The 24,532-nt window shown below is 50.5% G+C and overlaps 5 protein-coding genes across 6 annotated transcripts; 2 read left to right on the forward strand and 3 right to left on the reverse strand.

Annotated features, from left to right (window-relative positions):
- Window positions 1–4,945: 4,945 nt before the first annotated feature.
- On the forward strand, window positions 4,946–8,239 carry LOC120689976 (thioredoxin-like protein HCF164, chloroplastic). The gene is made up of 5 exons (XM_039972480.1): window positions 4,946–5,233; window positions 5,500–5,718; window positions 6,262–6,365; window positions 7,145–7,483; window positions 7,858–8,239. Exons 1-4 carry the CDS (start codon window positions 5,060–5,062, stop codon window positions 7,425–7,427), a joined length of 780 nt encoding a protein of 259 aa, XP_039828414.1. The 5' UTR covers window positions 4,946–5,059; the 3' UTR covers window positions 7,428–7,483; window positions 7,858–8,239.
- A 3,645-nt stretch (window positions 8,240–11,884) lies between these two features.
- On the forward strand, window positions 11,885–13,847 carry LOC120689977 (allene oxide synthase 1, chloroplastic-like). Its single transcript, XM_039972481.1, has one exon. The coding sequence runs from the start codon at window positions 12,026–12,028 to the stop codon at window positions 13,565–13,567; it is 1,542 nt and encodes a 513-aa protein (XP_039828415.1). The 5' UTR covers window positions 11,885–12,025; the 3' UTR covers window positions 13,568–13,847.
- An 895-nt stretch (window positions 13,848–14,742) lies between these two features.
- On the reverse strand, window positions 14,743–19,291 carry LOC120689978 (proteasome assembly chaperone 2-like). 2 transcript variants are annotated; one of them, XR_005681532.1, is made up of 9 exons: window positions 18,639–19,291; window positions 18,361–18,526; window positions 17,957–18,015; window positions 17,189–17,307; window positions 16,856–17,093; window positions 16,648–16,771; window positions 16,370–16,466; window positions 15,836–15,894; window positions 14,743–15,025 (listed from the first exon to the last, which is right to left on the reverse strand). XR_005681532.1 is itself a non-coding variant. In XM_039972482.1 (8 exons), the coding sequence occupies exons 1-7, from the start codon at window positions 18,873–18,875 to the stop codon at window positions 16,387–16,389; spliced, it is 1,023 nt and encodes a 340-aa protein (XP_039828416.1). In that variant the 5' UTR covers window positions 18,876–19,291; the 3' UTR covers window positions 14,743–15,025; window positions 16,370–16,386. The 2 variants fall into 2 exon arrangements, 1 of the variants encoding a protein (XP_039828416.1); XM_039972482.1 differs by lacking the exon at window positions 15,836–15,894.
- Window positions 19,292–21,374: 2,083 nt separating this feature from the next.
- LOC120689980 lies at window positions 21,375–21,964 on the reverse strand. The gene has a single exon (XM_039972484.1). It carries the CDS (start codon window positions 21,760–21,762, stop codon window positions 21,523–21,525), a length of 240 nt encoding a protein of 79 aa, XP_039828418.1. The 5' UTR covers window positions 21,763–21,964; the 3' UTR covers window positions 21,375–21,522.
- Window positions 21,965–22,966: 1,002 nt separating this feature from the next.
- LOC120689979 lies at window positions 22,967–23,667 on the reverse strand. The gene has a single exon (XM_039972483.1). It carries the CDS (start codon window positions 23,614–23,616, stop codon window positions 23,113–23,115), a length of 504 nt encoding a protein of 167 aa, XP_039828417.1. The 5' UTR covers window positions 23,617–23,667; the 3' UTR covers window positions 22,967–23,112.
- Between the last annotated feature and the right edge of the window lie 865 nt (window positions 23,668–24,532).

Genomic DNA, 24,532 nt, shown 5'->3' on the forward strand with positions numbered 1-24,532 from the left:
GCTGATTTGCTATGAGAGAAAAGTACTATTGACTGACTGGTAGTTGGTAACTGGTGCTGATTTAGTATGAGAGAACAGTACTGCTGGTTGGTTGGCTGACAAACCAAACGAACACAGCGAAGCTGGTTTCCAATTCACCAATGAGCTAAAGACCGTTGTCTTGCTAGCCGGAGTATTAAAATGACCCGCACACTGTTTTTGGTAGAGTGACTACGGCAGCAACATTATTTTTTTTAAAAAAACTAACAGAGCCGTTTTTTTAAAACTTAGCTCACCACGAGACAGACCAGTTAAGTACTAACAACGAGAAGAATGACGGAATCTCGTGGTAAAAGATCATTCTTTTCCTTTTTTATCCAGAACCCAAGGTCTTTCTCACTCCTTGAAACCAGCATGGCAGCATCCATGGCAATGCTCAAGGCGAAGGTGCGTGCTCTCAAGTTTTCAAATGCTGTGTTTAGATTCGTGAAAAGCTGGTAAAAAAAGTTGCATCGGACACTGTAGCATACTGTAATACTTTTTGTTTATTTGTGGTAAATATTGTCTTATTATAGGCTAACTAGGCTCAAAAGATTCGTCTCGCAACGTACATCAAAACTATACAATTAGTTTTTTTATTTACCTACATTTAATACTCCATACATGAGTTATTTGTTATATTTAATGTTTCGATGTGATTTCGATGTGATGAAAAATTTGGAGAAATTAGAGTGAAGTGAACACAGCCAAAACCTTTTCTTTTGGACTGGAAGTTTAAAAATCTTTGAACTCCCGCTGCTGCTTGCTTCTTGCCTGCATATCGGAATAATAAATGCGGAGGCGTGGTGCCGTCATCAATACCGGAGGTGGTGCTGTGCCGCCGTGCGTGAGGGAGGGAGAGATGTTTGCAGCCATTGCTGGAGGGAGAGGAGAGAGATCACAGCTGCACAAGCACAAGGCAACAACATGGAAGGTGAGCCCCAGATCCGCCTGGCGCCTGCTCCCCCTCGCCTGAAAAGGCAGGTGGCTTCTGTGCCGCCACCTCGCACTCGTGCCGGTGGTGGCAGGCCAGAGATGGTGTTTGTGGGGGACTGGGGGCGTGCCCTTCCCCTGCTGGCTGCTGGGGATGGGCCTCGCCGCCTCGCAATGCCATGGCAAGAAGAACAGACACACAAAAGGCACAAAGGCAAATGGCAAATGCCAAAGGCTAGGGGATTCACCGCGGCACTACGACAACCTTGGCTTTGACTGCCAGCGACTGGTGCTGCAAACAGTTATCCAGGGGCGTGTGTTAGAGCAAGTATTATAATGCCAACTAGGCAGGCTGGGAAGGTCACACGTCAGAAAAAAATTTTATTGGCAGAGAGAGAATGAGACGGGCGATTTGCAATTCGCCGGCTCAGAACGGGCGTATAGCATCGGGTTGTGGTTATGTGGGGTCACCGTCACTGCTTCTGTGATTTCTATTGGCTCCATATCGCTGTTGGATCAAAATGAGCATTGAATATTGGTATAGGCCCTACCACTAGCACTAATTTTTTACTGCCCACCTGAATGACGTGGTGCTTCTTTACGCCGGCCGCCGGCTGAATCACAAGCCATGCTCTTACTGTGCAGGGCTGCATGCTTTGTCATGACACGATCCGTCAGGTTTCTACACGGTATCTGTACGTCATTCTGGCTGGATATCATGGGCAGGATTGGGATGTCTGTTGTGCTGTACTTCTGTCTGTAGACATTAGGCTGGTTCCAACAGCGGGTCTGCAGCCCCAGCCCACAGTCACAGCCACGTCAGCGCCACGTCAGCTCTCGCCAGCCCACTCGACCCCAGCGCTCCATCAGTCAGCCTGCAGCCTCAGCCCACAGCCACATCAGCGCCACGTCAGTTTCTCCATTCCAAACTTAACCATTTCAGAACGCGTTGCTCTATGATTTAAATTGACACAACAAAACTACTTTATTAAATTTAAAAATTTAGAAATTACATAAAAATTCGAAATAAAAATTACACGACAATTTAAAATAAAGAAAATTACATAAAAATATAAAAATTACATAAATCTACTCGTCGTCGTCGAACTCCTCCTCGGAAGCATTGGTACCCGGCGTATGGGTAGTCGAACGCTCGGGGTCGGCGTTGAGCAGGTCGAAGTATGACTGCATATTTGGACTCCAGTTTGCCATGGTGGAAGAATTTGAGAGAGGAAGTGGGTGAAATGGGGAGTGAGAGGTGTGGAATGAGCTCCAACCAGCCCTCTCTATTTATAGATGAGTTGGGGACGAAATTTGTGATTTTTTGGAATTTTTTTCGAATTTTTTGGAGTCCAAACGGTCAAAAACGGCTAATTGCAACGGCTAGCTGACGTGGCAGCCGTTGGCCAATCACAGAGCGCCGCGTGGCAGCCGACCGGACGCGGGGTCGGTACCGACCGGCCGGGTCGGTACCGACCAGTCGGTACCGACCGCGCGCGGCCCCAACGCCGGTCGGTACCGACCGCCCCGCGCTCTCGGTTTCCGCGCTTACCGACCGGCGCGGGTCGGTAGCCGGGTCGGTACCGACCGGCGGGGGTCGGTACCGACCCCCGTTGGAACCAGCCTTAGCCGTAGAACTTGCGGTCGTGGTGGTTCATCATGTTACAGAAATCCAGGGGAATCTATACTTGGTTTAACCAGATGTAAAAGCAGGCACGAGGCTTTCAGGAAAGCCTATGGATGTGGCTTGCTTCAGCTTTCTCAAAAGTTTTCAAAGCATTGGAGTGCTAGAAAAAGGCTAAAGGTCGATGCTCAAGAACAAATCTCGGCATGTTTTTTCTTGACTGAAATGCGTGTACCTTTGGAGCTTTGATGACTTCAAGCCCGGTGAAGGTGGTCTGAATGACCGTGAGGCAGGTGATCTTCAGGACAGTGGACAGATGAGACATGAGTCTGTGGCATCATCATCACTTACAAACCCACAACACGCTGCTGGATCTGTTTCTTTTAGTCATGCTCGATCAACTTGGGAGGTAGGGTCCGATCTTCCCTGAAAAATGGGCAAGAGAAACTAGACATTTGGCCGTTTAAGCGGATATCAATGAGGATGTTGGCAATCTTGGCGACGCAGCATATGGGCCACGAGCAACTAGTGGTGCTATCAGCTTTGTCAAAAAATCTGCTGGCCATTTTCGTGCGCTCTGGTCCTACTCCAAGGACTGCCTTTCCCTGATCTTCATGCAATGAGTGTGCATGCCCTGGAACAACTCAAGTAATCTTTGTGTTCACGAGAGGAAGTTCTTTAGAGATTTAGCCTTTATGCAGTTCTTTCAGTCTTTGTTTGCCAAAAAATTAGCTCTTCTGGGTCCTATCTAGTATAACGTCGATCTTGCTTCGATTAGGGTGGATTCTACTACTCTTTAGTCCAAACCTAAACTTGTTCAGAAATGGGCTTGCACTAAGGAAGTTTCAGAACAAGCCCTGCAATTTTAGCAGGTTAATTTGGACACAGTGTTGCATCGCTGTTCATCATAAACTGAAACACTGCACCGGAGCCTGGGACCACTCAAATTTTGTTCAGTACCGGCCAGTGGAACACAACGACAAGCAGCTAGGGAACTAGTCTTATGCCGGCAGAAAGTCGAGGTGAAACATTCCGTCGTAGAATGTTACAGCAGCAAACAGTACATCGGAAGGGACAAAGCTGGCGAGACTAAAGAAAGCAAAATCAACATTCCATTAACAACTGCTAGTTTCTCGTCTGCAAGGATGAAGTTCAGAAAACCTGCTGTAGGCTCACATGGCGCCCAAGAATTGGCCGCATTAGTAGAATGATGGTCAGGACTAGTCACTAATGGCAGCACGCGCTGACGTATCACGGCTGGAGGTTCAGAAACTGTCAAGATCTAAACACATCTTGGCGGCCTCTCGCGGGACCGAAATTCCTCTGGCAAATCTCATAGATTAGTACGCCCAACCACTTGCTGCCCATTATTGGCCCAGCATCTCGTCCCATTTGATTTCCATCCGTCTCCCCCTTCGTTTCTGCACAAGCCTCTTGCTGGCAGCCACGACCGAGACCAACCCTGACGATGTTGGCGAGAGCGAGACCCCAGGCCAGCAACGGGGCACGCAGAGACAAACAAAGCCCAGCGCGGCGGCTTGGCTCGACGACGGCACGCAACCGTGGCGCGCGATCGAGCGATGGGCAAGGCGAGGCGACAGAATCATCGCGCGAGGCGTCGCCAGCCGCTGGCGCTTTCCGCTCGCCTATGAGTGAGCCGGCGAGCGACCCCCGCGCGCACGCGTCAATCATACGCGCGACCGGGGAGCCTGCCCGTTCCGGGTTTTCAATCAGGGGAGACGAACTCCGGCCGGGTTGACGTCGGGCCGTCGGGGACGGAGGAGAGGTGGAGGAACCTTGGCTTACCTGACATTTGTTTTGACGAGGCACACACCGTGGAGGAACACCGGCCGAAAGGTCAGGGAAAACGCCGGCCAAGGCGTAAAGCATCCACGACGCCTTGCCTCAAGGAGACGATCAGATAGGGGACGAGTCCGACGGGGAAGGGAAGCCGATCGTAACCAACACGGACGTCGTCGAAGTACAGAGTCATGTAGTTGAACACCACCGCGACCAGCCCCATGTATACTCGAGCATCGCCCCATGCGCACGCGCGGCATTCGCCGTCGGCCTGGGCGGCACCTCGAGTGGCGGAGCTAGCTCTCACATTTTTAGCTGGGGTAGAGCTTACTTGGTTGTTTACCGCAATGGAGGAGGAGGCTCCTCAGCGAACTCGCGGTAGCTTGCGGTGCCATGGGCTCAGTTGACGTACATCTCGGTCTTGTTTATTGGGCTGTATGGGCTGAATTGGCTTCTCAACCCTTTGTGTGTGTTGGGTTTCTTCTCGTCCTTTTCAGCCACTTCCGGGAGCCCAGGAGTGGCCGAGGCCGCGTGGATCGCACGATTCCTGGCGCCGTGGCGCCACGCTGGCCACCCACATCATCCTTTCCCCTCCGCCTCCGGGTACCGGGTTTGACTCCGGCGGCTCGTGGAGTCGTCGTCTCCCTCCCGAGCCTGAGCTGCAACATACAAGCAGTGAGAGAAATGGCGAGCGTGGCCTCCTCGAGGTGCTCCGGCCTTCTCCTCCCGCCGAGCCTCGCCGGAGCCCACTGCTGCCCGCGTCCGTCCTCCTCCCTCCGCTTCCGTTCGCGATGGGCCCGGCGCCGCCCGGGGACCCTCGCCTGCGTCGCGCCGCCGGACTCCGCGGAGCAGAAGACGGTGCGTTCTGACAGCACAGCGAAGGCACCTCTACCTTGCTTGTCCCCGTATTGTTATTTCGTGCAGGCGAAGTGGATCCGTGATTTTTTTTCTTACAGTAATTCCGTGCAAGTCATTGTTCTAATTGAACTTCCAACTTGTTCATCTGCTAGGGGACACAAACATGTTACTGTGATTTTTCAGTCTTGAGATCAATACTCCTGCTAGTGCTAGGATATTGGTTTCAATGAGATGTTAACCGAGTGATGTGTCTTTTGCTTCCACAGGATGAGCAGACTGTGAAAGGGGAGTCGACTGTGGGAGAGGCTCAGACAACCAGCACTTCCCAGGATGCTGGACTTCCAGCTCTCCCAAATAAGGATCTCAACAGAAGGGTAGCATTACTGTCCACTCTTGGGGCTGTAGCTCTCTTTGTGTCGCAGAGGCTCAATCTTACTGAGGCGTCTCTTAAAGATCTTGCAGCCAATTCAGTTCCATATGAAGAGGTCAGCACTTACTGTCCTTGATGTGGATTGTTTGCATGGTGCTAGGCGCAAATGAAAATGGTAGACCTGAGATGTTATGTAGTTGACTTGAACAAGTACAACAATACTATGCTGCATATTTATTTAGTTAATTGGTTGGGATTAACAAATTGTAGTGTTGCATTATCATCCTTTGCAGTTGCTGTTCATGATATTTAGAATGAGAACTGCTGGAAAGGAATAATCTCAATAGATAAGACAATGTTTTTGACTGTCACTGAATCCATGCATATTTGATTGCTTCAAGTGTTATTGGTACTTTCTGCTTGACAGTTAACACACATTTCATCTAGCCCCCGTCATTGTGTTACTATCATTCTTCTGATTAATTTGTTTGAGTTTCTTCGCTATGTTGAATCTCTTTTTTTTTCACCAAAAACCCTGCAAAAGCTGGAATCTCATTAACTCATTTCTTTGCCAGGCTGTGCTGATTCTATTTGTTTTGTATATGGTTTTCTTCACTGTAAATGCTTATGAAACATAACCTGATAATTGCATCTACAGGCTCTTTCAAATGGCAAACCCACTGTTGTTGAGTTTTATGCGGACTGGTGTGAAGTTTGTCGAGAGTTAGCTCCAGATATCTACCAAGTTGAGCAACAATACAAGTAAATTATTCACACACTCACTTGTCACATTTGTGCAATTTCACCTTTTCATTGGGAATACAACTAAGGTTCATTCAATTTATTGAAGAATCGATACTAGTCTACGCTTTGTTATGTTACATATCCTATTAGGCACATTCCATTGAACCTTTGTAATGGGCGTGACAGCCAGGATCCAAGGTGCTGCATGGCAGGCACCAGCTGGAAACCATCAATTAGGATAAGGCCTTAAGCCAAATTGTTGGATCTATTATTGTTAGGAAGTTATGCATACATGTGTGAAAGCCAAAGGCTATAAAGGCTGGCTGCATGATGCTGTGTTAAGCAATGAATATTGCAAGAAGAATTAATACAAGACTACCCTAGAGTCTTAATTTCTCCCTGAGCAGACAACACCACCCGGCCATCCTTGGGTGGTATTTACCTTCATGATCCTAAGATCTTAACAAACCTTCAAACTGGACTGCCAGAGGAATTAGTTCTGTGTGCATAGGTTATCCTTGCTTGATTATTCAAGGCATACTCCATCACATAGCTTAATTATTGTAATTTCTTATTATAAATCTACTGGGTAAAAAGGACAATATATGGTTCTGTTTACAACAGGATCTACCAAGTTTCCATAATCAACAGCATTATGATTATATCCAACAACCAAGACACAATTATTGACCAAATTAATCAATGCATGTGTTGCCTTTATTTCTTTTGTTTTTTGTGGTAAGTGTTGTCTTTATTTCTCGCCAATGCTATTTACATACCTAGAGCATTCTTTCCAGGGACCGTGTCAACTTTGTCATGTTGAATGTCGACAATACAAAGTGGGAACAAGAGCTTGATGAGTTTGGGGTAGAAGGCATCCCCCATTTTTCCTTTCTGGATAAAGAAGGAAATGAGGAAGGCAATGTTGTTGGGAGACTCCCAAAACAGTATTTTCTTGACAACGTGGTGGCACTTGCTTCTGGTGATTCCAACATACCTCATGCAAGAGTTGTGGGTCAGTTCTCAAGTGCTGAATCTAGGAAAGTTCATCAAGTTGCCGATCCCAGAAGTCACGGCTAGTAGTTGCTGGCTCTGTGGGTGATGGGTAGCAGTATAATGCCAAGACCATTTGACAAGTAAGCCTTTTTTTTTTGTCTTGAATAAGCCAATAGTCACATATATGCCATCTTCATGGGATAAGTAATATCTCAGTAACTTTTTTAAGAAACGCCTCAGTAGTGTGTACTGCTTTTAGGCCTGTTCAAGCTATATACCTTGCAAGATAGTAATATAGTATGTTACCACAAGTCTACAACCTGTCGATTTCTCTTGCACACAGAATTGGCTTCCTTCCCAAAGAAAAAAGAAAACATTGGAACTTTTGCAAAGGCAAGTTTTTGAACCTAGCTAATATAAAACTGCCTTACTACAAATAGATGAAACAACACGGCTATTTGACATCATGACTGTGACCTCAGCTATTTTTTAAATGTTAATCTGATTTTTGCAGGAGGCGACCCTAGGCTATCCTATTAGTAACACAATCAGTCTTGGTATCAAGGCATCAAGCTTGCGGGCGCTGTCGAGAGCTGCTGTGTAGGTAACTAGGTTCCATAATAAACGCCAGAAGAAAATGATGGTTGCAGCAATCGTCAATGGGGTCATGAAGATCTCCGGATATGATTTATTGATTTGCATGTGTGGATTCTGGGGACCCATCCGCAGCGTTGATTTGTCAGTGACACGGAAACGATTGCACCATGTACCGCACAGGCTTATATGTAGTGACTACTGAGATAATAGTACAGCCGCGGCAATGCATTACAGTAGGGTAACTGCGAGAATCTTGAAAGCAGCTCACTCTCACTCGTTGCAAGTGTAACACATGCTTATGGTGCTTCCAGCCTTGCCTTGATCTATCTCCACCCGGGGAATCTATTTATCGCGCGCGTGAATAGGATCGCTCGGGTCGCAGAAGAAGGCCGCTGTTCATCTTCCTCGAGCAAGCTGCGGCTGCGGCCGGAGGTTGGGCCTTCGGGGTCCGGGTTGCCACCGACCTTAGAAGAGGGGGTGGGGTGGTAGGGAAGCCAGGCGGCGGAGGCGGGTTGCGGGCGGTGGCGGGGAGACAAGTGGTGGGCCAGGCACCGGGCGGGGGAGCGCCTTCGGGGTCCGGTGGTCACCACCGACTTTAGAAGAGGGGGTGGGGTGGTAGGAAAGCAAGGCGGCGGAGGCGGGTTGCGGGCGGCGGCGAGGAGACAAGTGGTGGGCCAGGAACCGGGCGGGTGTAACGAACATTGCACCATTTATGCCATTTCGAGTGATTTTGGTGATCGAATGACAACACAACACTTAGACAAATATGATTGTTAAGATGATCATTCTCAGGCTTTTAGGTTCAAGTGATGACAAAGAGAAAGAGAAAATAGGCGTAGCAAGGCCCGAAGGGCAGCCCCTACGGGGGTTCCGCTACCCGGTTAGCGGACGGGGGTCGAGGGGGAGCCGCCCCTCGCGGGTCTCAGGGCAGCGCCCTGAAAGCTCTTCGGTCAGTAGCACCGGAAGAACCGACGCCATGGGCATCGGAGCATCCGATGGTAGTCGGAAGAACCGACGCCATGGTACTTTGGTGCAGAAGGGAGTCGAAGCCAAGTCAGCCTATAGGCACCGGTTGAACCGACGGGTCAAAATGGGGCATCGGTGCATTGGCCGTCCTTTGTACCAGAGACGATGTCAGGTGCCCAGGAGAAGTGTCTTCAGCACCGGTTCAACCGATGGGGCATCGGTGCATACCGCCGGTGTAATGACGTCAGCGTCCAGGAGAAGATTCCTTCAGCACCGGTTGAACCGGTAAAGCATCGGTGCAAAGCATCGGTTCAACCGGTGGTCTCTGCGTCAGCCGTCAGGAGTCCAATGGCTACTTCGTGTTATGAGTGACCGGATGAACCGACGCTACCCCGCCAAGAGGCATCGGTTCTTCCGGTGGTACGCAGATTTTCAGCTAACCGTTGGAGCAACGGCTACAAGACTTGGTGGCCTATATATACGCCTCACCCCGGCCATTTGAAGATTTGCTGGAGTTGCTGGACATCCCACACACACCCAAGAACATCTCCAAGCCATACAAAAGCATCAAGATCATATCCTTAGCCCTTAGCACACTTTGAGAGTGTTGTGTAAAGGATTAGCTCTTAGTGAGTGAGATTGCAAGGCCTTAAGCCTTTGTGCTGTGGTTCTTTAGCGAACCAAAACAAGAGCTTGGTGCGCCGGCACCTTGGAGCGTGAAGCTCACCGGCAACGTCATCGACCCTCCGACTTGGTGTGGAGCGGCGACGACACCTTTGTGCGGGGGACGTGGAGACCCCCATCCTTTGTGGAGAAGCTCCTTAGTGGAACCCGGGGCCAAGGTGACCGTGATTGTGTTCACGGAAGAGACTTGGTGGCCGAGTAGCAATACTCTTAGTGAGTGCTACAACAACGTGGATGTAGGTGTGCCTTTGTGGCTAACCGAACCACGGGATAAACACCCGCGTCAAGAGTTTGCTATCTCCTATCCCGCTCTTTAAGCTTCCGTATTTCATTCTAGTAATTTGTATGCCTTTACTTTCATAGAATAGTTTCTTGGTAGGAAAGGCTATAGGTTGCTAAACTCTTTTGGGATAGGGGTTTTACACTAGAATAACCTAGTTGCACATATTGATAGCATGTTTTAGTTTAAGTTTTGTGCAAACTAGTTGGAGCCATAGGTCTAAGTTTTTATTAGTGCCTAATTCACCCCCTCCCCCTCTTAGGCTAGAGCACCCGATCACTTTCAGCGGGGGAGCGCGGATTCGAGCTGATTAGTGTCGGCGGCGCCGGAGGCGGCGGCGCAGCGGCCAAGAGGTTTCTGCGATGGTAGGGCCGCTAGTCGCGCGCGTTAGGAATAGACGTCCCCATCTCCACCGACCAAATCCAGCCTCCCATTATGGTCGCCAGGTCATTTCCCTTTTGTGCAATCAGGCTGTCTGCCGCCTCGCCGTCCTGCAACAACTTTATCCGGCCTGTACTTCTGTAACTGTAATGCCTGCCTGAGCACCGTCCCAGGCGGGAAACGAGCCGGAACAGGCGTGGCCGTCAGGTATACTACTATTCTAGTCTAGAGGCAAGTCATGGCCGTGCGAGGAGCACACACACGAACGGTTCTTCCTCGGTCGCGGTGGAACGCTGACCACGCGGTCCGGTCAGACTCGGCCCGGCCCAGTGTGAACGACCTCGCGAGGTCCTCGCACAGTCGCACTGCACGAGCGCAGCGTGGACGCGTACGGCTGGCCGGACAGAGTCAACCCGGGGGCAGGAGGGTGTGATCGCGCCGACCGCCGAGCCATCCGCGGTGGCGGCAGCGCCGACCGCCGAGCCGTCCTCGGTGGCGGCGGCGGCGCGCCTCAGCAGGTCTCCCCCACCGCGAGGAAAGGCAGAGGCATGCGTCGCGCCGTCGCGGTCGTAGCCCCCTCGCCCTTGCCGCGAGCATGGTGCACGAGCCCAGCAGGCTAATGTGACGCCCGGGGCCCCCGCCGGGGCCAGCCATTAACTTTAGTCATCAGACATACCAAAAACGTTTCTTATCATTAATTAGGCTCAGTGATTGCCCCGAGGTGCGCGCCAGCGCGTGCCAACCGTGATCACTCGCCGGCGAGACGGGAGAACACTGATGAGGCTTCGAAATGTTCCATCGCTCATCATATACCTCCTCACACCTGCCGACCACAGCGACCGCCGAGCGGACAATCCCCAGCTCAACCCTTTGTTTCTCCACCGCCGCCGACTCGCTGGCCTGCGATCAGCCGAGCGAACACGCAGGTCCGTGGCTCCGTGCCGTGCCACCGGCCATCCTCGATCGGCACCGGGGCCCCCGCCGCCGCCGTGCTCGCTCTGACATCGATACCGTGTGCCATGTGACCGTAGCATCATCGTGTCGACGGGACGCGCGGCAGCTCTCATCAACATTCGCAGATAGGGAATAAGTGCGGTCAACAGTTTCAGTTTTGAGTGTTGATATTGTTTTGAAAAATTCTCAACATTTAAAAAATGGTATGACTAGTAATAGTAGTTTATAAATTTTACATGTTGACTGTATTATTTTTTTGTATCGGTTCATAGTCTGTCTAGTGTCTAGGTAATCTGTCAGCAACCGCGCCACTGCTTCAAACCAATTATCTGAAGACGCTGTCACTCTCGAATCAAACGGTTGAGTAATGACAGACCGTACGTGTGCGGACAGCGTAAATGATAAAGAATCAACCTCCTTTAATGGCCAAGATAGGAGTACTCCGCGTTCGGCGACCCATTTCGCCACGTGCGTCCGCCATGATCGTGGCGGCGATCACCGCATCCACGACGCGCCGCCACCGGCCGGCCGCACTCGACACCGGAGCACCGCCGGAAATGGCCCACGTTTCCCACCCCCAACACGCGCGGCCGCGCCCGTCGCCGCCTTCCTCGTTCCTCTCCCCGCCACACCCCTGCCGCGACTTTTTAAACGCACCCCCGAGGCTGGCTACTGACACACGCACGCTTATTATACCACACCGACTCAGGCGATCCACTCCGCGAGTCAGCACAGCTCCTCCCCCCCCCCCCCCCCCCCCCCCCCCCCCGCGTCGTGAACTGGCAGCTAGCACAGCCAACCCGCGAGCGGATCACCAGAGATGGCCACGGCGACCTACCTCTCCTTCTCGGCACCGCCGTCGTCGTGCGCCGGCCGGCAGCGGCGGCGGCAGGCGACGCGGGCGTCGCCGTCGGCGACGGACCGACCGCGCGAGGTGGTGTCGCCGAAGCGGCGGCTGCCACTGCGGAAGGTACCGGGCGACTACGGCCCGCCGGTGGTGGGCGCGCTCCGGGACCGGCTCGAGTACTTCTACGGGCCCGGCGGGCGCGACGGCTTCTTCACCGCCCGCGTCCGCGCGCACGGCTCCACCGTGGTGCGGCTCAACATGCCGCCGGGGCCCTTCGTGGCGCGCGACCCGCGCGTGGTGGCGCTGCTCGACGCCGCCTCCTTCCCGGTGCTCTTCGACACCTCGCTGGTCGACAAGACGGACCTCTTCACCGGCACCTTCATGCCCTCCACCGACCTCACCGGCGGCTACCGCGTGCTCTCGTACGTCGACCCCTCCGAGCCCAACCACGGGCCGCTCAAGACGCTCCTCTTCTACCTCCTCTCGCACCGCCGCCAGCACGTGATCCCCAAGTTCCGCGAGGTGTACGGCGACCTGTTCAGCCTCATGGAGAAGGAGCTCGCCAGGGCCGGCAAGGCCGACTTCGGGCACTACAACGACGCCGCCGCCTTCTCCTTCCTCTGCCAGGCGCTGCTGGGGCGCGACCCTGCCGAGTCCGCGCTCCAGGGCGACGGGCCCAAGCTGATCACCAAGTGGGTGCTGTTCCAGCTCAGCCCGCTGCTCAACCTCGGCCTGCCCAAGCTCGTCGAGGACTCCCTGCTCCACTCCTTCCGCCTCCCGCCGGCGCTGGTCAAGAAGGACTACGACCGCCTCGCCGACTTCTTCCGCGACGCGGCCAGGGGCGTCGTCGACGAGGGCGAGCGCCTCGGCGTCCCGCGGGAGGAGGCGGTGCACAACATCCTGTTCGCCATGTGCTTCAACTCCTTCGGCGGCATGAAGATCCTGTTCCCGTCGCTCGTCAAGTGGCTGGGCCGCGCCCGCGCGCGGACGCACGGGCGGCTGGCGACGGAGGTGCGCGACGCCGTGCGCGCGCACGGCGGCGAGGTCACCATGAAGGCGCTGTCGGAGATGCCGCTGGTGAAGTCGGCGGTGTACGAGGCGCTGCGGATCGAGCCCCCCGTGGCGATGCAGTACGGCCGCGCCAAGCGGGACATGGTGGTGGAGAGCCACGACTACGGGTTCGAGGTGCGGGAGGGGGAGATGCTCTTCGGCTACCAGCCCATGGCCACCAAGGACCCGCGCGTCTTCGCGCGGCCAGAGGAGTACGTGCCCGACAGGTTCCTCGGCGAGGACGGCGCGCGCCTGCTCCGCCACGTCGTCTGGTCAAACGGGCCCGAGACGGCGTCGCCCACGCTGCAGGACAAGCAGTGCGCCGGCAAGGACTTCGTCGTCCTCATCGCGCGCCTCCTCGTCGCCGAGCTCTTCCTCCGGTACGACTCCTTCGACGTCCAGGTCGGCGCCTCCGCGCTGGGGTCGTCGGTGACTATCACCTCGCTCAAGAAAGCCACCTTCTGAGCTCCCGCTCGGACCGACCGCCGTCAAAGTCGCCGGAGCCGGCGACGGGCAATGTTTTACAGTAGAGAAGAATATACTGCGCCGTCCTCTCTCTCTCTCTCTCTCTCTCTCTCTCTCTCTCTCTCTCTCTCAATATTTTTTTTTCTAGTCTTGTGCTCCTGAATGTTCAAAAAAAAAAAGTCTTGTGCTCCCGTGTCAGTGTCACTGCATGATCGATAGGTACGTACGGACATGTAACAAATTTCTTTTCTTAGTAAAACGAGATAACATTTTTATCCCAGGTCAAGAAAAATTGCAAGTGATCCGAGGGAGACATGCACCTACTGTTTCCAGTTGCCTGTCCATGACGGACCCATCTATGTAATGGACCGAGATTCCAGAGTAAAGTAGGTGGACAGTGATGGCACGTACCATGTTCGACGGCCACGCTATTGATCACTCGGATGGGATTGGATTGCAAATTATTGGGAGTGGATTAACGCCAAACCTTCCAACACTTCATTCTCTCGGGGTCCATGGAGGTGGACTTGCAACTTGCTGAGTGGGTTTGCATAATTTGGATACTTGGTTTGGGTTTGTCCGGTTCTTCTGATTATGCACTATAATAGCTAGTATAGTACAAAGAGGAAACAGGGTTGAGCAACCTCAAAAGCGATAGAATTGACACCGCCATCTGAAAGAACCTAGTCAAAATTTTGCTTAACCATGGACTAACCATGCTATCTGATTTCCACAAAGACTGGGTAAAAGTTTCTGCACTTCAAATAAGGCATAGATCCTGTAGGCCATCGAATCGCAAGCTTTCCTCGAAAGTGGTCGGCAGCTTTGCCTACCAACAGGCCACAGGGACCGACCGGCCACCTCTGACCTCTCAAATAGGACCAACGAGCCAGCCAGCCCGGTCATGCATAGGAGTATGGCGAACTCCTGCTTCTAGCAACAAACACGAAGCATACGTGTATATATATGGCTTATTAAAAGACGTGACCATTCCATACCAACACCATAGCTGCTGGACGCCGACTAAAATGAGCAGGCAAACAGGCATCACCGACGCCAACGCCTCGCTTAACAGTCCCACCTTTCAGTGCCACTTTTCATAAAGGGTCACGCACTTGCAAAGATTCTTCCACCAAATCAAAACTAACGGAACCAATAGGGCAAAACGGCAGACAAGAGGCTTGGAATTCCATGATTTGATTAGAGATCGCACATGGTAAGCAACAAGCGTAACCACTCTAGCAGACCTGAATTGACAAAGATCTGACTTTTTCGCAGCCACAGCTATCAGTTATAAAAGGTATCCGATTGATTTATCCCAGGGAAAGAGTTAGTTTTTTAATCACGTGACCAAAACACCTACAACACACCTTCCAGGATACTTCTGGTACACAACCTCATGTAAGAGTTCAACATCCTCGACTCTAAATTCAGCATTTTCCATGATGGCAACTTCACCTATCAAATAATGAAAAAAACAACTTTACAAACCAATAAAACAGGTCAAAGGAATGCAGTGAGTAATATCAGGACCAACACAATTCGGCTCAACAGTAACATTTGGAGAGGCAACACTAAACTCTACAGATAGATACAAGCTCTAGCTGAAACCAAGGTAGGCAGTCACACACAATTTTAGCTACCTCCACACTTTAGTTAATTGAGAAAGCATACTGCATACCTACTTTACTGTATTAGTTAGAAAACAACTTGTTAGTTGTTATAATATTACTAGCACCACTATACCAAAATTCATGCATGTTGATTCTAAGATTTTCCTGTTGTGGGAGTCAATTATGCAAAAAAGCATAAAATATACGAAACACATCAGATTGCCCCATAGATCAGCATCTTGGTGCTAGATCCAACCATCGCTTTATTTATAACTGATTGCCCCATAGATTTTCCTATTGCCATAGCGAATGATGTGCTATCGGACCACTCCAGTTGCCTTATTCATTATGGTAACATGTAACTATAATATAATCAACAAGAAGGCCTTGAAAACCATTAACAACATGGACAATTGGTTCATGGCTACTGCTATGTGATGTTGGTTACTAAACCCAAATATTCAAATTTGCGCAGCCCAATAGCACTCATTACTTTGTTTCCAGGTCAAAGGTAGATCTCCAACAGATTACTCATCCCTCTCCCCAATACCCAAAGATTGATGTTTTGGTGATTGGAGGTGCTCCAGCAAATTACCAATCCAATCCCCATTACCTAAAAGTTTTTGGTAATCACCAAAACACAACTTCCTCTCACCTAAATGATGGGGATTCATCCCTCTACCTTATCCTTGGTGATTGGATTTTGGTAGTCTGCTGCAAAACCATTGCCAAAAAAAATAATATAAAAGTAGTTATTGGTAATGAAGTGTGTTTTGGGAGTGAGGTATGAGTAATCTATTGGAGATGCTCGTAGATGTTGATCTTCCATGAAGGAGTTCTGTTCCAGCATATTTCAAAAATTTGTAAAATCAGATTAACCATTTTGTGCTTCCACCTTCCAGGAAAGGAAAGGATAACAGCAAAACTAAGCCTGTGTTCTCGAGGATAAGAATTAATAGGAGTATTACTTTGAAGAAGCAGGTCCATTATGATTTCTAGTTAACTTTGCAAAGCAATATTTCATAAAGGCAAAATGATGATGTACAATGTTCATTGATTCTTTTCTAGAATCAAAAGTTACTGTGAGCCAAATTGTTGAAGGTAAATGAATGGTAGTTTGAATTGTAGCTGACAACATAATTAGACAATTTCACATATATACCCCTTTCTAAGTACAAACTTGACTTACCAGATCAGTGCACACCACTAGAAGATAGACATATCAGGTGGTGGTCCATAAACTGATTTCCATGACAAGGGAACAGTCCATCCATTCGACCCATTTCCTGTAAGCACACAGAAAGATCCCTTGAGAACCCAAACATAAAAAGCAACATTCCAACAAAAATTAAAACTACGTGAGCAATTTAAAGGAGTAAAACACTTAAGCATGGTACTTTTCGTTTTTTTTGTGAGTACAATCAAGAACAATAAGGGAACAACTGCTCTGGTGATATAGAAATTTACCATGTAAGTTCTCAGGGCCACGACCTAGAAGTTTACATACAGCCTCAGCTAACTGGAAAGATTCTGGCATGTTGTCACCTTCTGAGCAGTAGCACAGTACACAAGAAACTTTCAAACCTTTAGCCTATCACAAATAAAGAGATTATCACAGTGACTCCAACACTTAAAAGTGATAAAAATCTTTTGAAGTTGAAATAAAATCAGATACCCTGCAGGCATAGAATAGTGCTGCAAATGGCAAGCTTGCATAATAATCATTTATTGTCATCTCATCAGTGTCATCAACCATATCTTCTGAAAAAACACCACCCTCAACTAGGCCAGTAAGACAACTCCAACGTTTATGAGATGGATCATACTCCTCAAGTTTCTTCCAACCCAATTTCTCATATTCTGGATCAGAACCATCTTCATTGCAACTTGAAAGGTAATATACCTGCATGGCACTACATTATAAAACAAGGTTAACTAATGAATTCAATCTTGACAGAGTCAATCCTAAAGACCTAAATGATCTGCTGCAGTTAGACATTTGAGTTACCTCGAAGCATCAATTACCCTCCTCTTGCCAGAATCTAAACTTGAAAGAATAACAATATGGTCCTTTCCAATATTGCTTATGAAATCAGCAACATTTTTTGCAAATGAAACCATCATGCCCTATATTTGTTGATGAAAACAGACGTAGTCATAAAATAATCAGAAAATATAGGTAATGAGACCACAAGACTTCATCATAATTTGAAACAAACGATTATTATGCAAGCTTAGAAAATGGGTTAACATAATAATATTAACTTTATTTCAGATTATTCCAGTGATGCAGATCACTAAATGATCAATGTGTCTTTTCACAAGAATAAAAATTCTAAATATGACATTTCCAGATGGAACATAAGTTCACAATTTCACCTATAAAGAGGGATATGTGCCCTACTTAAACTCCGGCCTTGGTTCCACAACCATATTAGCGTTCCAAGGGCTCATTGTCCATAGATGTAACTCTGATGGGACGTACATTTTTTATGTTGATTTCCACAAAGTCATGTTCAATCTAAGGAATATAGATCTTCAAAACAAATAAGTTATAAGTTTGCAAGTTGCATGACATCAAAGTAACAAAGCAAAACACGATTACTGTCTTCATGTAACAGAACGAAGCATGACAAAATAAAGATACTAAATACAGTGACATTGGTGTTGCATCTAGCTTCATTGTCCCAACCAAAACGTGTTTAGACAAGAAAATGTAGCATAGGTAAACAGTATCAAATTACCAAAGCAGAACAAAAGGCTAGAATCAACATACTGTGATAACAGGAGATCTTTGCTGAATGAAAGCCAGCCCATGAGACGTAGATTCATAAGCTGCCAAGAGAAAGAGAGAAAGATGGGTCAGTCAAGATTGTGTATCAGCACTACACGCCCAACTTGATGTGCGTTTATAACTTAAGGCATGAGCAAATTAAACTAAAATTTTCGCAAGGACCATTTTACCCCAGGTGAAACACAGCACGCTAATTCATCAGGCAACCTATGCGCACAGCAGAAAGGCTTGCAGTACCAGCAGAGCTCTAGCTCATTTCAGCGAACAGTTGGTGTACAGGGGATAAGGAGACGAGCAGTACACTAGTGCAAGCTACAACTCTGGCACTATTCATCAAACAAGCGGTAGGAACAGCACAGAGAGCCGATCAGAATCGAGCACCGAACCTTCCAGAGCGAGCGCGAGGTCTCCCACGGCATCGGGGCCGAAGGCATCGTTGCCGGCACAGGGCAGCACGGAGGGCTCGTCGAGGTAGGCCACCCATCTCGCCCTCGCCGAGGATATCAGAAGGTCCACGGCGAGCTGGCCCACGTTTCCAATCGACAGCGCTGGCTGCAGCCGAGAGATCGGAAGACCAAACGTATTCGTCAGGCATCAGTGGAAGCAGCTAAAAACTCGATTCCAGCAATAATCTGGGGTATCTCGCGGCGTTAGGGTTTCGAACCATGATGAGCGTGGGGCAGGAAGGCGAGAACGACTCCCCCTTGATGACGGCGGACTCCATTGTGGTGGCTGGAGCCTGGAGGGGGGAGGGCGAAGGCGCAGTGTCCCGGGCTCGGCGGCTGCCGGTTGAAAGCCCTCCCTGCCTTGAGCCCTTGAGCGAGAAGTTGAAAAAGAAAGCAACGAGGAAGAAGATCTCTCTGTCTTCCACTTCTGTGACTTTTTTTTTTATGCCTCTCATCTGGGTACAGCTGTAGCATCTGTTTATACACGCACGCACGCACCACCCTACACACGCACACCACACTCACACCACACGTGTACAAGCAGACCTACAACTACACACAGATATGAAGACCGCGTCCTTCTGGAAATCACCGGAAACCTCCAAAGCTCCGTAGGCAACGGGTGCGTTGCAGTCCCTTTGTGGCACCACGCGTGAGAGGCAAACGCTTGGAATCCAAGCAAGCGGAAACGGGTGCGTTGCAGTCCCTTTGTGGCACCACGCGTGAGAGGCAAACGCTTGGAATCCATCCAAGCGGAGACTAAACAACAGGGAACTACTGTTCCCGGTGGGAAAATCACGAGTTCGAGCGCGCTCGAACCGTGACCGGCGGCCTCCACACCCGGAGGTCCCGCCACCCGAGCTACGGCTCGGTCCCCACTTCTGTGACTGGAGGAGGTTGGCTTTCAAGCTTTCGGCCTTTCGGGCTAGACTCCAATTATAGGCACAACTGAGGCCCAAAAACATGAAAGGCCCATCGTTTCCTGATGAAACGCCCATCTTACTTTATGTGAGATCATCTCATAAAAATATAAAGGCATTAATTTCAGTCTATTCTTCTTCCAAAAAAAGTCTATTCATGTTCGAAAAAAAGTCTATTCTTAATGGTCCTGATCTTTTTGAGATTTGTGCTCGTGCTGTGGGCTGTTTCATTGTAGTCTTGTGGCCTTGTGGGGCGATTTTGTCACTGCGAGCTTGTGTCCCCGTAGTTTTCATTTTTCAAAAAAAAAAAACTGTCTTCCGGGCTTTCTTGCGCGTGGACGCCAATCTACTCCGCTAAAAGCATGTCTCCCATTGGTTCACAGTTCACTTCCTGATTAGGGTCGATTGGTTCATTTCTCGATTGGATGCTAGGCTACAGTTGGCCAGGCCCGATGCATACGAGATAAGCGTGATTACTGTAGCCAGGCTGAGAGGATGCGCGTGTGTCCGACAGTTTTTTCCACGCGCTTGAGCTCTTGCTGTGCCCGCGCGAGACAGGCTGCGGAGAAACGGTTTCCCTGCTGAGCCAGGCTGCCACAGCCTTTTTGCATCGCGAGAACCAGGTTCAAGCATCGGTCCGAGCAACCAATCACGAAGTCGCATGCAGGGAGCCTGGTTGCGGTACACCCGGAAGCCGTCGCCCGTCGGCGCCGGAACGCACGAGGAGCGGAGGCCGCGAGCCCGCGAGCTGGGGGTAACTAGGAATTCATTTTTTCATTGTTAAGCGAGCGGCCAGCAGTGCTAATTTATCTAATAATTTGATCAAATTCAAAAAATTCAGTGTTAAATTACAAATCATACGGGGTCAGGCCCCTGCGCGCCCACTCCGTGGCTACGCCCTTGCTGCGACCACTCCTGGGCCTTACGCCCATGTGCATCGTGTTGGCGGGCTCGCCCATGTTTGCTTGATCCGTTCGGATGGCTTGTTTTAGCTGGCTGATTCACTGCAGCAGCTGATTTTGAAAGAGGACCTATACTGTAGCAGCTGATTACGGTAACAAATGTTTCTTGTGGAGGCTTAAGAACTCACAGTGAGGCATAATATGGTAGCATCACACCTTCTGTGTTATTGTAGCTACAGTGATTTCAGTCAGCCATCTTAACCCATCCGAACAGGCTGCCGAATCAGTGGAAACTATTTGATTGGGATTCGGACTGAATTTTCGAGTGCTCCAGGTTGCATTGTGCGAACACCATGAGAGATAGCAAGCGTATGGCCTGCAGAAACGTCATGATGGCCTTGTTTAGTTGTGCGCGACAATGGAGCAAGTCTTTATTAAAAAAACTAAAAGACAAGTCGATTGAAAGCATTGTACTATATTTCCATTTTGAATTATTTCAGTCTCATTTTCGTTTAGTTTTTCTTTTACAAGTTAAAGCCATATCTATGATGCGTCAAAATCTGATTGGTCTTGAAAATAACTGAAAAACGTCTCAAGAAAACAGCCGATTGTCGGCTAGCCAAGTTCGACGTTTTACTGTTCTAGCCCAGGACACTAGATGACTAGAATCAGGAGCACGAGCTTCCTCTTTTTTTTTGCGATAAATGGAAGTATGCAACCATGGAGAGTTGCTAGTGTTGGACGAATATCTGGTTCAAGTTTTAAGTGGAATCAAATTTCATCTCAAGTATTCGAGCCTGAAGAAGAAATTCAGAGATTCGATCTGGTACCCATCCCTCCTAGCTAACACACACACAAATGAGACAGAGCTTGAGGATAGAAGAATCAAGAACGGAATTTTTTGTATTTAATCCATTGGATGATGGATCGTAGCTCTGGATTGTGCTTTGCCTGGTTCCTCTAGATGTTAAACATCTTGACGTTCTACCATGGCCTCGGCTCTCGGCAGTCTTTCCTTATCTTACTCTCATAGGGCAGTAGCAGACAGCCAGGTCCCAGCTTATGAACTTCAACTGCCGTGGGTAAATAAACAAGAAACAAAGCTACCGGATCCCGGATGCAAATTAGCATCTCAACGCGCCGTGCCAAATCAGAACAGACTGAGATTGCTAACCAAAAAATTATTCACTTCCAAGGCATAGGACTAGTATGATACAGTGTCACATAATTTACAGTACAAATTAGCGAAATACCGCCTCCTTCCATGTATGATGTATGTGTCACGCCGGGGCGAAGCGGTCCATGAGCATGCACGCCACAGTGTCCGAGTCGGAGAGCCCGCAGCTGCTCCGCTGCCGCTTCTCCTGGACAACGCCGCCCTTCTCCCCGCCCTCAGCCACGCCTGCGCCACCATCACCCTGACGGCGCCAGCTGGCCTCCGTGCCGGCGGCCTGCGCCGCCTCCGGCCGGCCAAACTTGGCGAACGCCTCCAGCCAGACGCCCACCGCTGCTCCAGCCATCCCTGCACTCGACGCCTTCTCCGCTACTCTCGCTCCTACGCACTGGAGAGAAAGGTGTTCCTGCTAGCTCTTTTCCACTTGGCTGCTTTGGTAGCCACGCGGCTCCGGGCTCTACTTGTACACGCGCCCGGGCTCCGGAAGTCTGGAGGCCCCGCGTTCTCCACGACGGGCAGCGGGGAGTGGGAAACCGGAGCGGGAACTACGTGCGGGGTACGCGAGCCGACCGGGGCCGAGCGAAAGCGAACAGTCCACGGGGGAGGCAAGCAGTTTCGGCCGGACGCCTCTGGTCGTCGTCGCTGTCCGTTCCGGGGCCACGCCCTCGCCCTCGCCCTCGCCCTCGCCCATGTGACGCGCGGCGCGGCGCGGCGCGGCGCGACGTAGCGCGCGCGGCCATCGTGCGGTGGCCGGCTGCTGAGGGATCCGCGCGGATATACCGGTGCGGCGCCAACCGTGCCGCGGGCGGCCAGGGGCGGGTCGCGGGTGAAGAAGGGATATTTGGTGGCCGATTCCGCGCAAGGATTCGGATCGGCGGCCCGATGCCTCACGGCGGGGGGAGGGACTTGCCACCGCGATGCGACGGGCGGAGGCCATCGCCGTCGGCTCCGTGTCTGCGCCCGCGCGCCTCCCCCGGCTGCGGAGTTTTTGATTCGGGGAATCAGATGGAAGCTGAGCAAGCGGTCCGCGACGATGTGCTACTGTTTGAGAGGCGCAGGAGCGTGCGGTTGTCCGGCGGCCGTTCGGACTCTCACGGCACGTCGATGCCGGTGTGCATGCCGCCGTTTCCCCGCGACGATCCATGGTAGGAGGCAAAACGCAACAGGTTGTTGTCTGTCTGATAATGGTGAAGTTGAGAGAATCCTTATTCCTTATCAAAAAAAAAAAAGTTCAGAGAATAGCCTGACTATCAAACTCAATATCTTCTCTTCCGTCGTGCGCGTCAAGTGCCATCTCTGAATTCCTGACAGATGTTGAACCAGGGAAAAAGGTTGCACGCAAGAGATCTTCTTTGGAAGCTAGGAAGTGAAATATCTCTCCAGGTGTCTGAAGATATTTGACAAGTATCTGAGATCAAATATCCCGTCTATAGCTGAGCGATTGCGACGAGTTTACAGCTCGCGGCCGCTTCCACTTTGGAATTTGGATCTTATCGATATATCTTGTCTGTTGCTTCTGAACTTTCTAGCACATGAAAACGATCTTGATCTGCGGCATCGATCAGGCCTTTATGTCGGTGACTTTCAGAAACACACAAACATCACTTGATGTTTCAGAGCATCACAAGAACCACTTGATGATAACCACTATATATATCTATTATTACAGCTTTGGTACCTATCTTCAAAAGATCTACTACTGGCCGAAGCAATCGACTAGGATGGACAAAAAAGCATCTTCCCGGACGAGCGCCGGCGCGCTACCGCCAGCAGCAGCAGCAGCCTGCTTCTCGGCAGCGTCCATGACCGCGACGCCACCGGGCGCTCGAACCCCATCGCCGCAGCAGGACTCAAGGGCGCCGCTGGTCCGCCCATCACATCCCGACCGAGCCGTCGACGCTCGCCGCGCGCTCGCGCCGAGCGAGGCCACGGAGCTGAACACCGCCGGCGCGCCCCCGGCCCGAACCATCCTCTCCCGCTCCAGCGTCCAGATATCGATCAGGCCCGACATCGTGGTGACCAGTAGCAGACTAGCAGCAGCAGGAAGAGCACGCGCAGGTGAATAGGTGATGAGTGCAGAAACGGAGATGTTTTTTGGGGACGGAAGTGGCACGATGATCGGCCCACCCCATTTATAAAGTGGTGCTTTGTGCTGTCCATGGAGATGGATTCGGTGGGAATCAGCTGGGCGTGCTTCCATGCTCGGCACACAGAATGGAAGCTGCCTGCCGCCGGTGTGAGCTCGCGTCACTGATCAACTCAGTTTGCGACTTTGCGTGCCCACAGGCATTCCATCCGGTATCCGGGGGAGTCGTCAGAAAGCTAATCGGTGAGTTGCTATCCGTAACACGCGCCTCGACTCGGCAGGGCCGGCCGTGGCAGGCAGTTTCAAGCTCGATGCCGAGCCCGTGGGTGGAGTCGTGCGATTACCGTGGGCTCGATGGCGGCCGGTGTGGCCCGGTGCGACATATTTGTCGTGGACTGACTTGACTGACTATTCTGTTGATGTTGGCAATTGGCATGTTGCTATCCCTGACCAACTTCTTTTCCCGTGGAACTTGTCTTACCGTATCGTATGAAAATGGATAGTGTCGGATATCGTCGAATACGAATGTGGAATCGGATAGAGAAAATCAATGGAAATCGAATTCGGATGTATCCACTTTACTACCACATTAAATTCAAATACAGATACGGATATTCATATTGCTATTTAAACAGATACAGATATCGGATAATTTAGATATCTGCTATCCATTTCCCATCCTTAAAAGGCTGTTGGTTGCAGCACTGGAGTCGATCTGCCTGGATGGAGGTCTGCCTGTATCTTGCCTCGCATCTGCAGTTTGGATGCAGCCTTGGCCAACTGCACGGTCCAGGCAATGAACTCAGGCCCAGGCCTCGAAATACGAGCACCTAGCTGGGAACAACTGCTGCCTGGCCGCTAATCAAGTTCTAAACATTCAGAGGTCGGTCTCGCATTTACAATGCCTTATTCTGCTTCACTATCTGTACTGCTCAACTTGTTGAAAATAGTGGAAGTTGTGACAAAATATGATCCTTCATATGAAAATAGTAATTGAACATTTTAAGTTAGCTAAATAACCGTATATTGG

This window comes from Panicum virgatum, chromosome 9N (assembly GCF_016808335.1).
Source record: "Panicum virgatum strain AP13 chromosome 9N, P.virgatum_v5, whole genome shotgun sequence".
Taxonomy (NCBI): Eukaryota; Viridiplantae; Streptophyta; class Magnoliopsida; order Poales; family Poaceae; genus Panicum; species Panicum virgatum.

Bases quoted from the DNA above. Each gene is read 5' to 3' on its own strand.
- LOC120689979 (XM_039972483.1), bottom strand. From the start codon at position 23,616: ATGGAAGCACGCCCAGCTGATTCCCACCGAATCCATCTCCATGGACAG.
- LOC120689976 (XM_039972480.1), top strand. From the start codon at position 5,060: ATGGCGAGCGTGGCCTCCTCGAGGTGCTCCGGCCTTCTCCTCCCGCCG. The intron at 5,719-6,261 runs GTCAGCACTTAC...TTGCATCTACAG, and splicing joins ATTCAGTTCCATATGAAGAG to GCTCTTTCAAATGGCAAACC. The intron at 6,366-7,144 runs GTAAATTATTCA...CATTCTTTCCAG, and splicing joins CAAGTTGAGCAACAATACAA to GGACCGTGTCAACTTTGTCA.
- LOC120689980 (XM_039972484.1), bottom strand. From the start codon at position 21,762: ATGGCTGGAGCAGCGGTGGGCGTCTGGCTGGAGGCGTTCGCCAAGTTT.
- LOC120689977 (XM_039972481.1), top strand. From the start codon at position 12,026: ATGGCCACGGCGACCTACCTCTCCTTCTCGGCACCGCCGTCGTCGTGC.
- LOC120689978 (XM_039972482.1), bottom strand. From the start codon at position 18,875: ATGAGAGGCATAAAAAAAAAAGTCACAGAAGTGGAAGACAGAGAGATC. The intron at 17,094-17,188 runs GTAACTCAAATG...TTTATAATGTAG, and splicing joins AGGGTAATTGATGCTTCGAG to TGCCATGCAGGTATATTACC. The intron at 16,467-16,647 runs GTAAATTTCTAT...GTGTGCTTACAG, and splicing joins TGGCCCTGAGAACTTACATG to GAAATGGGTCGAATGGATGG.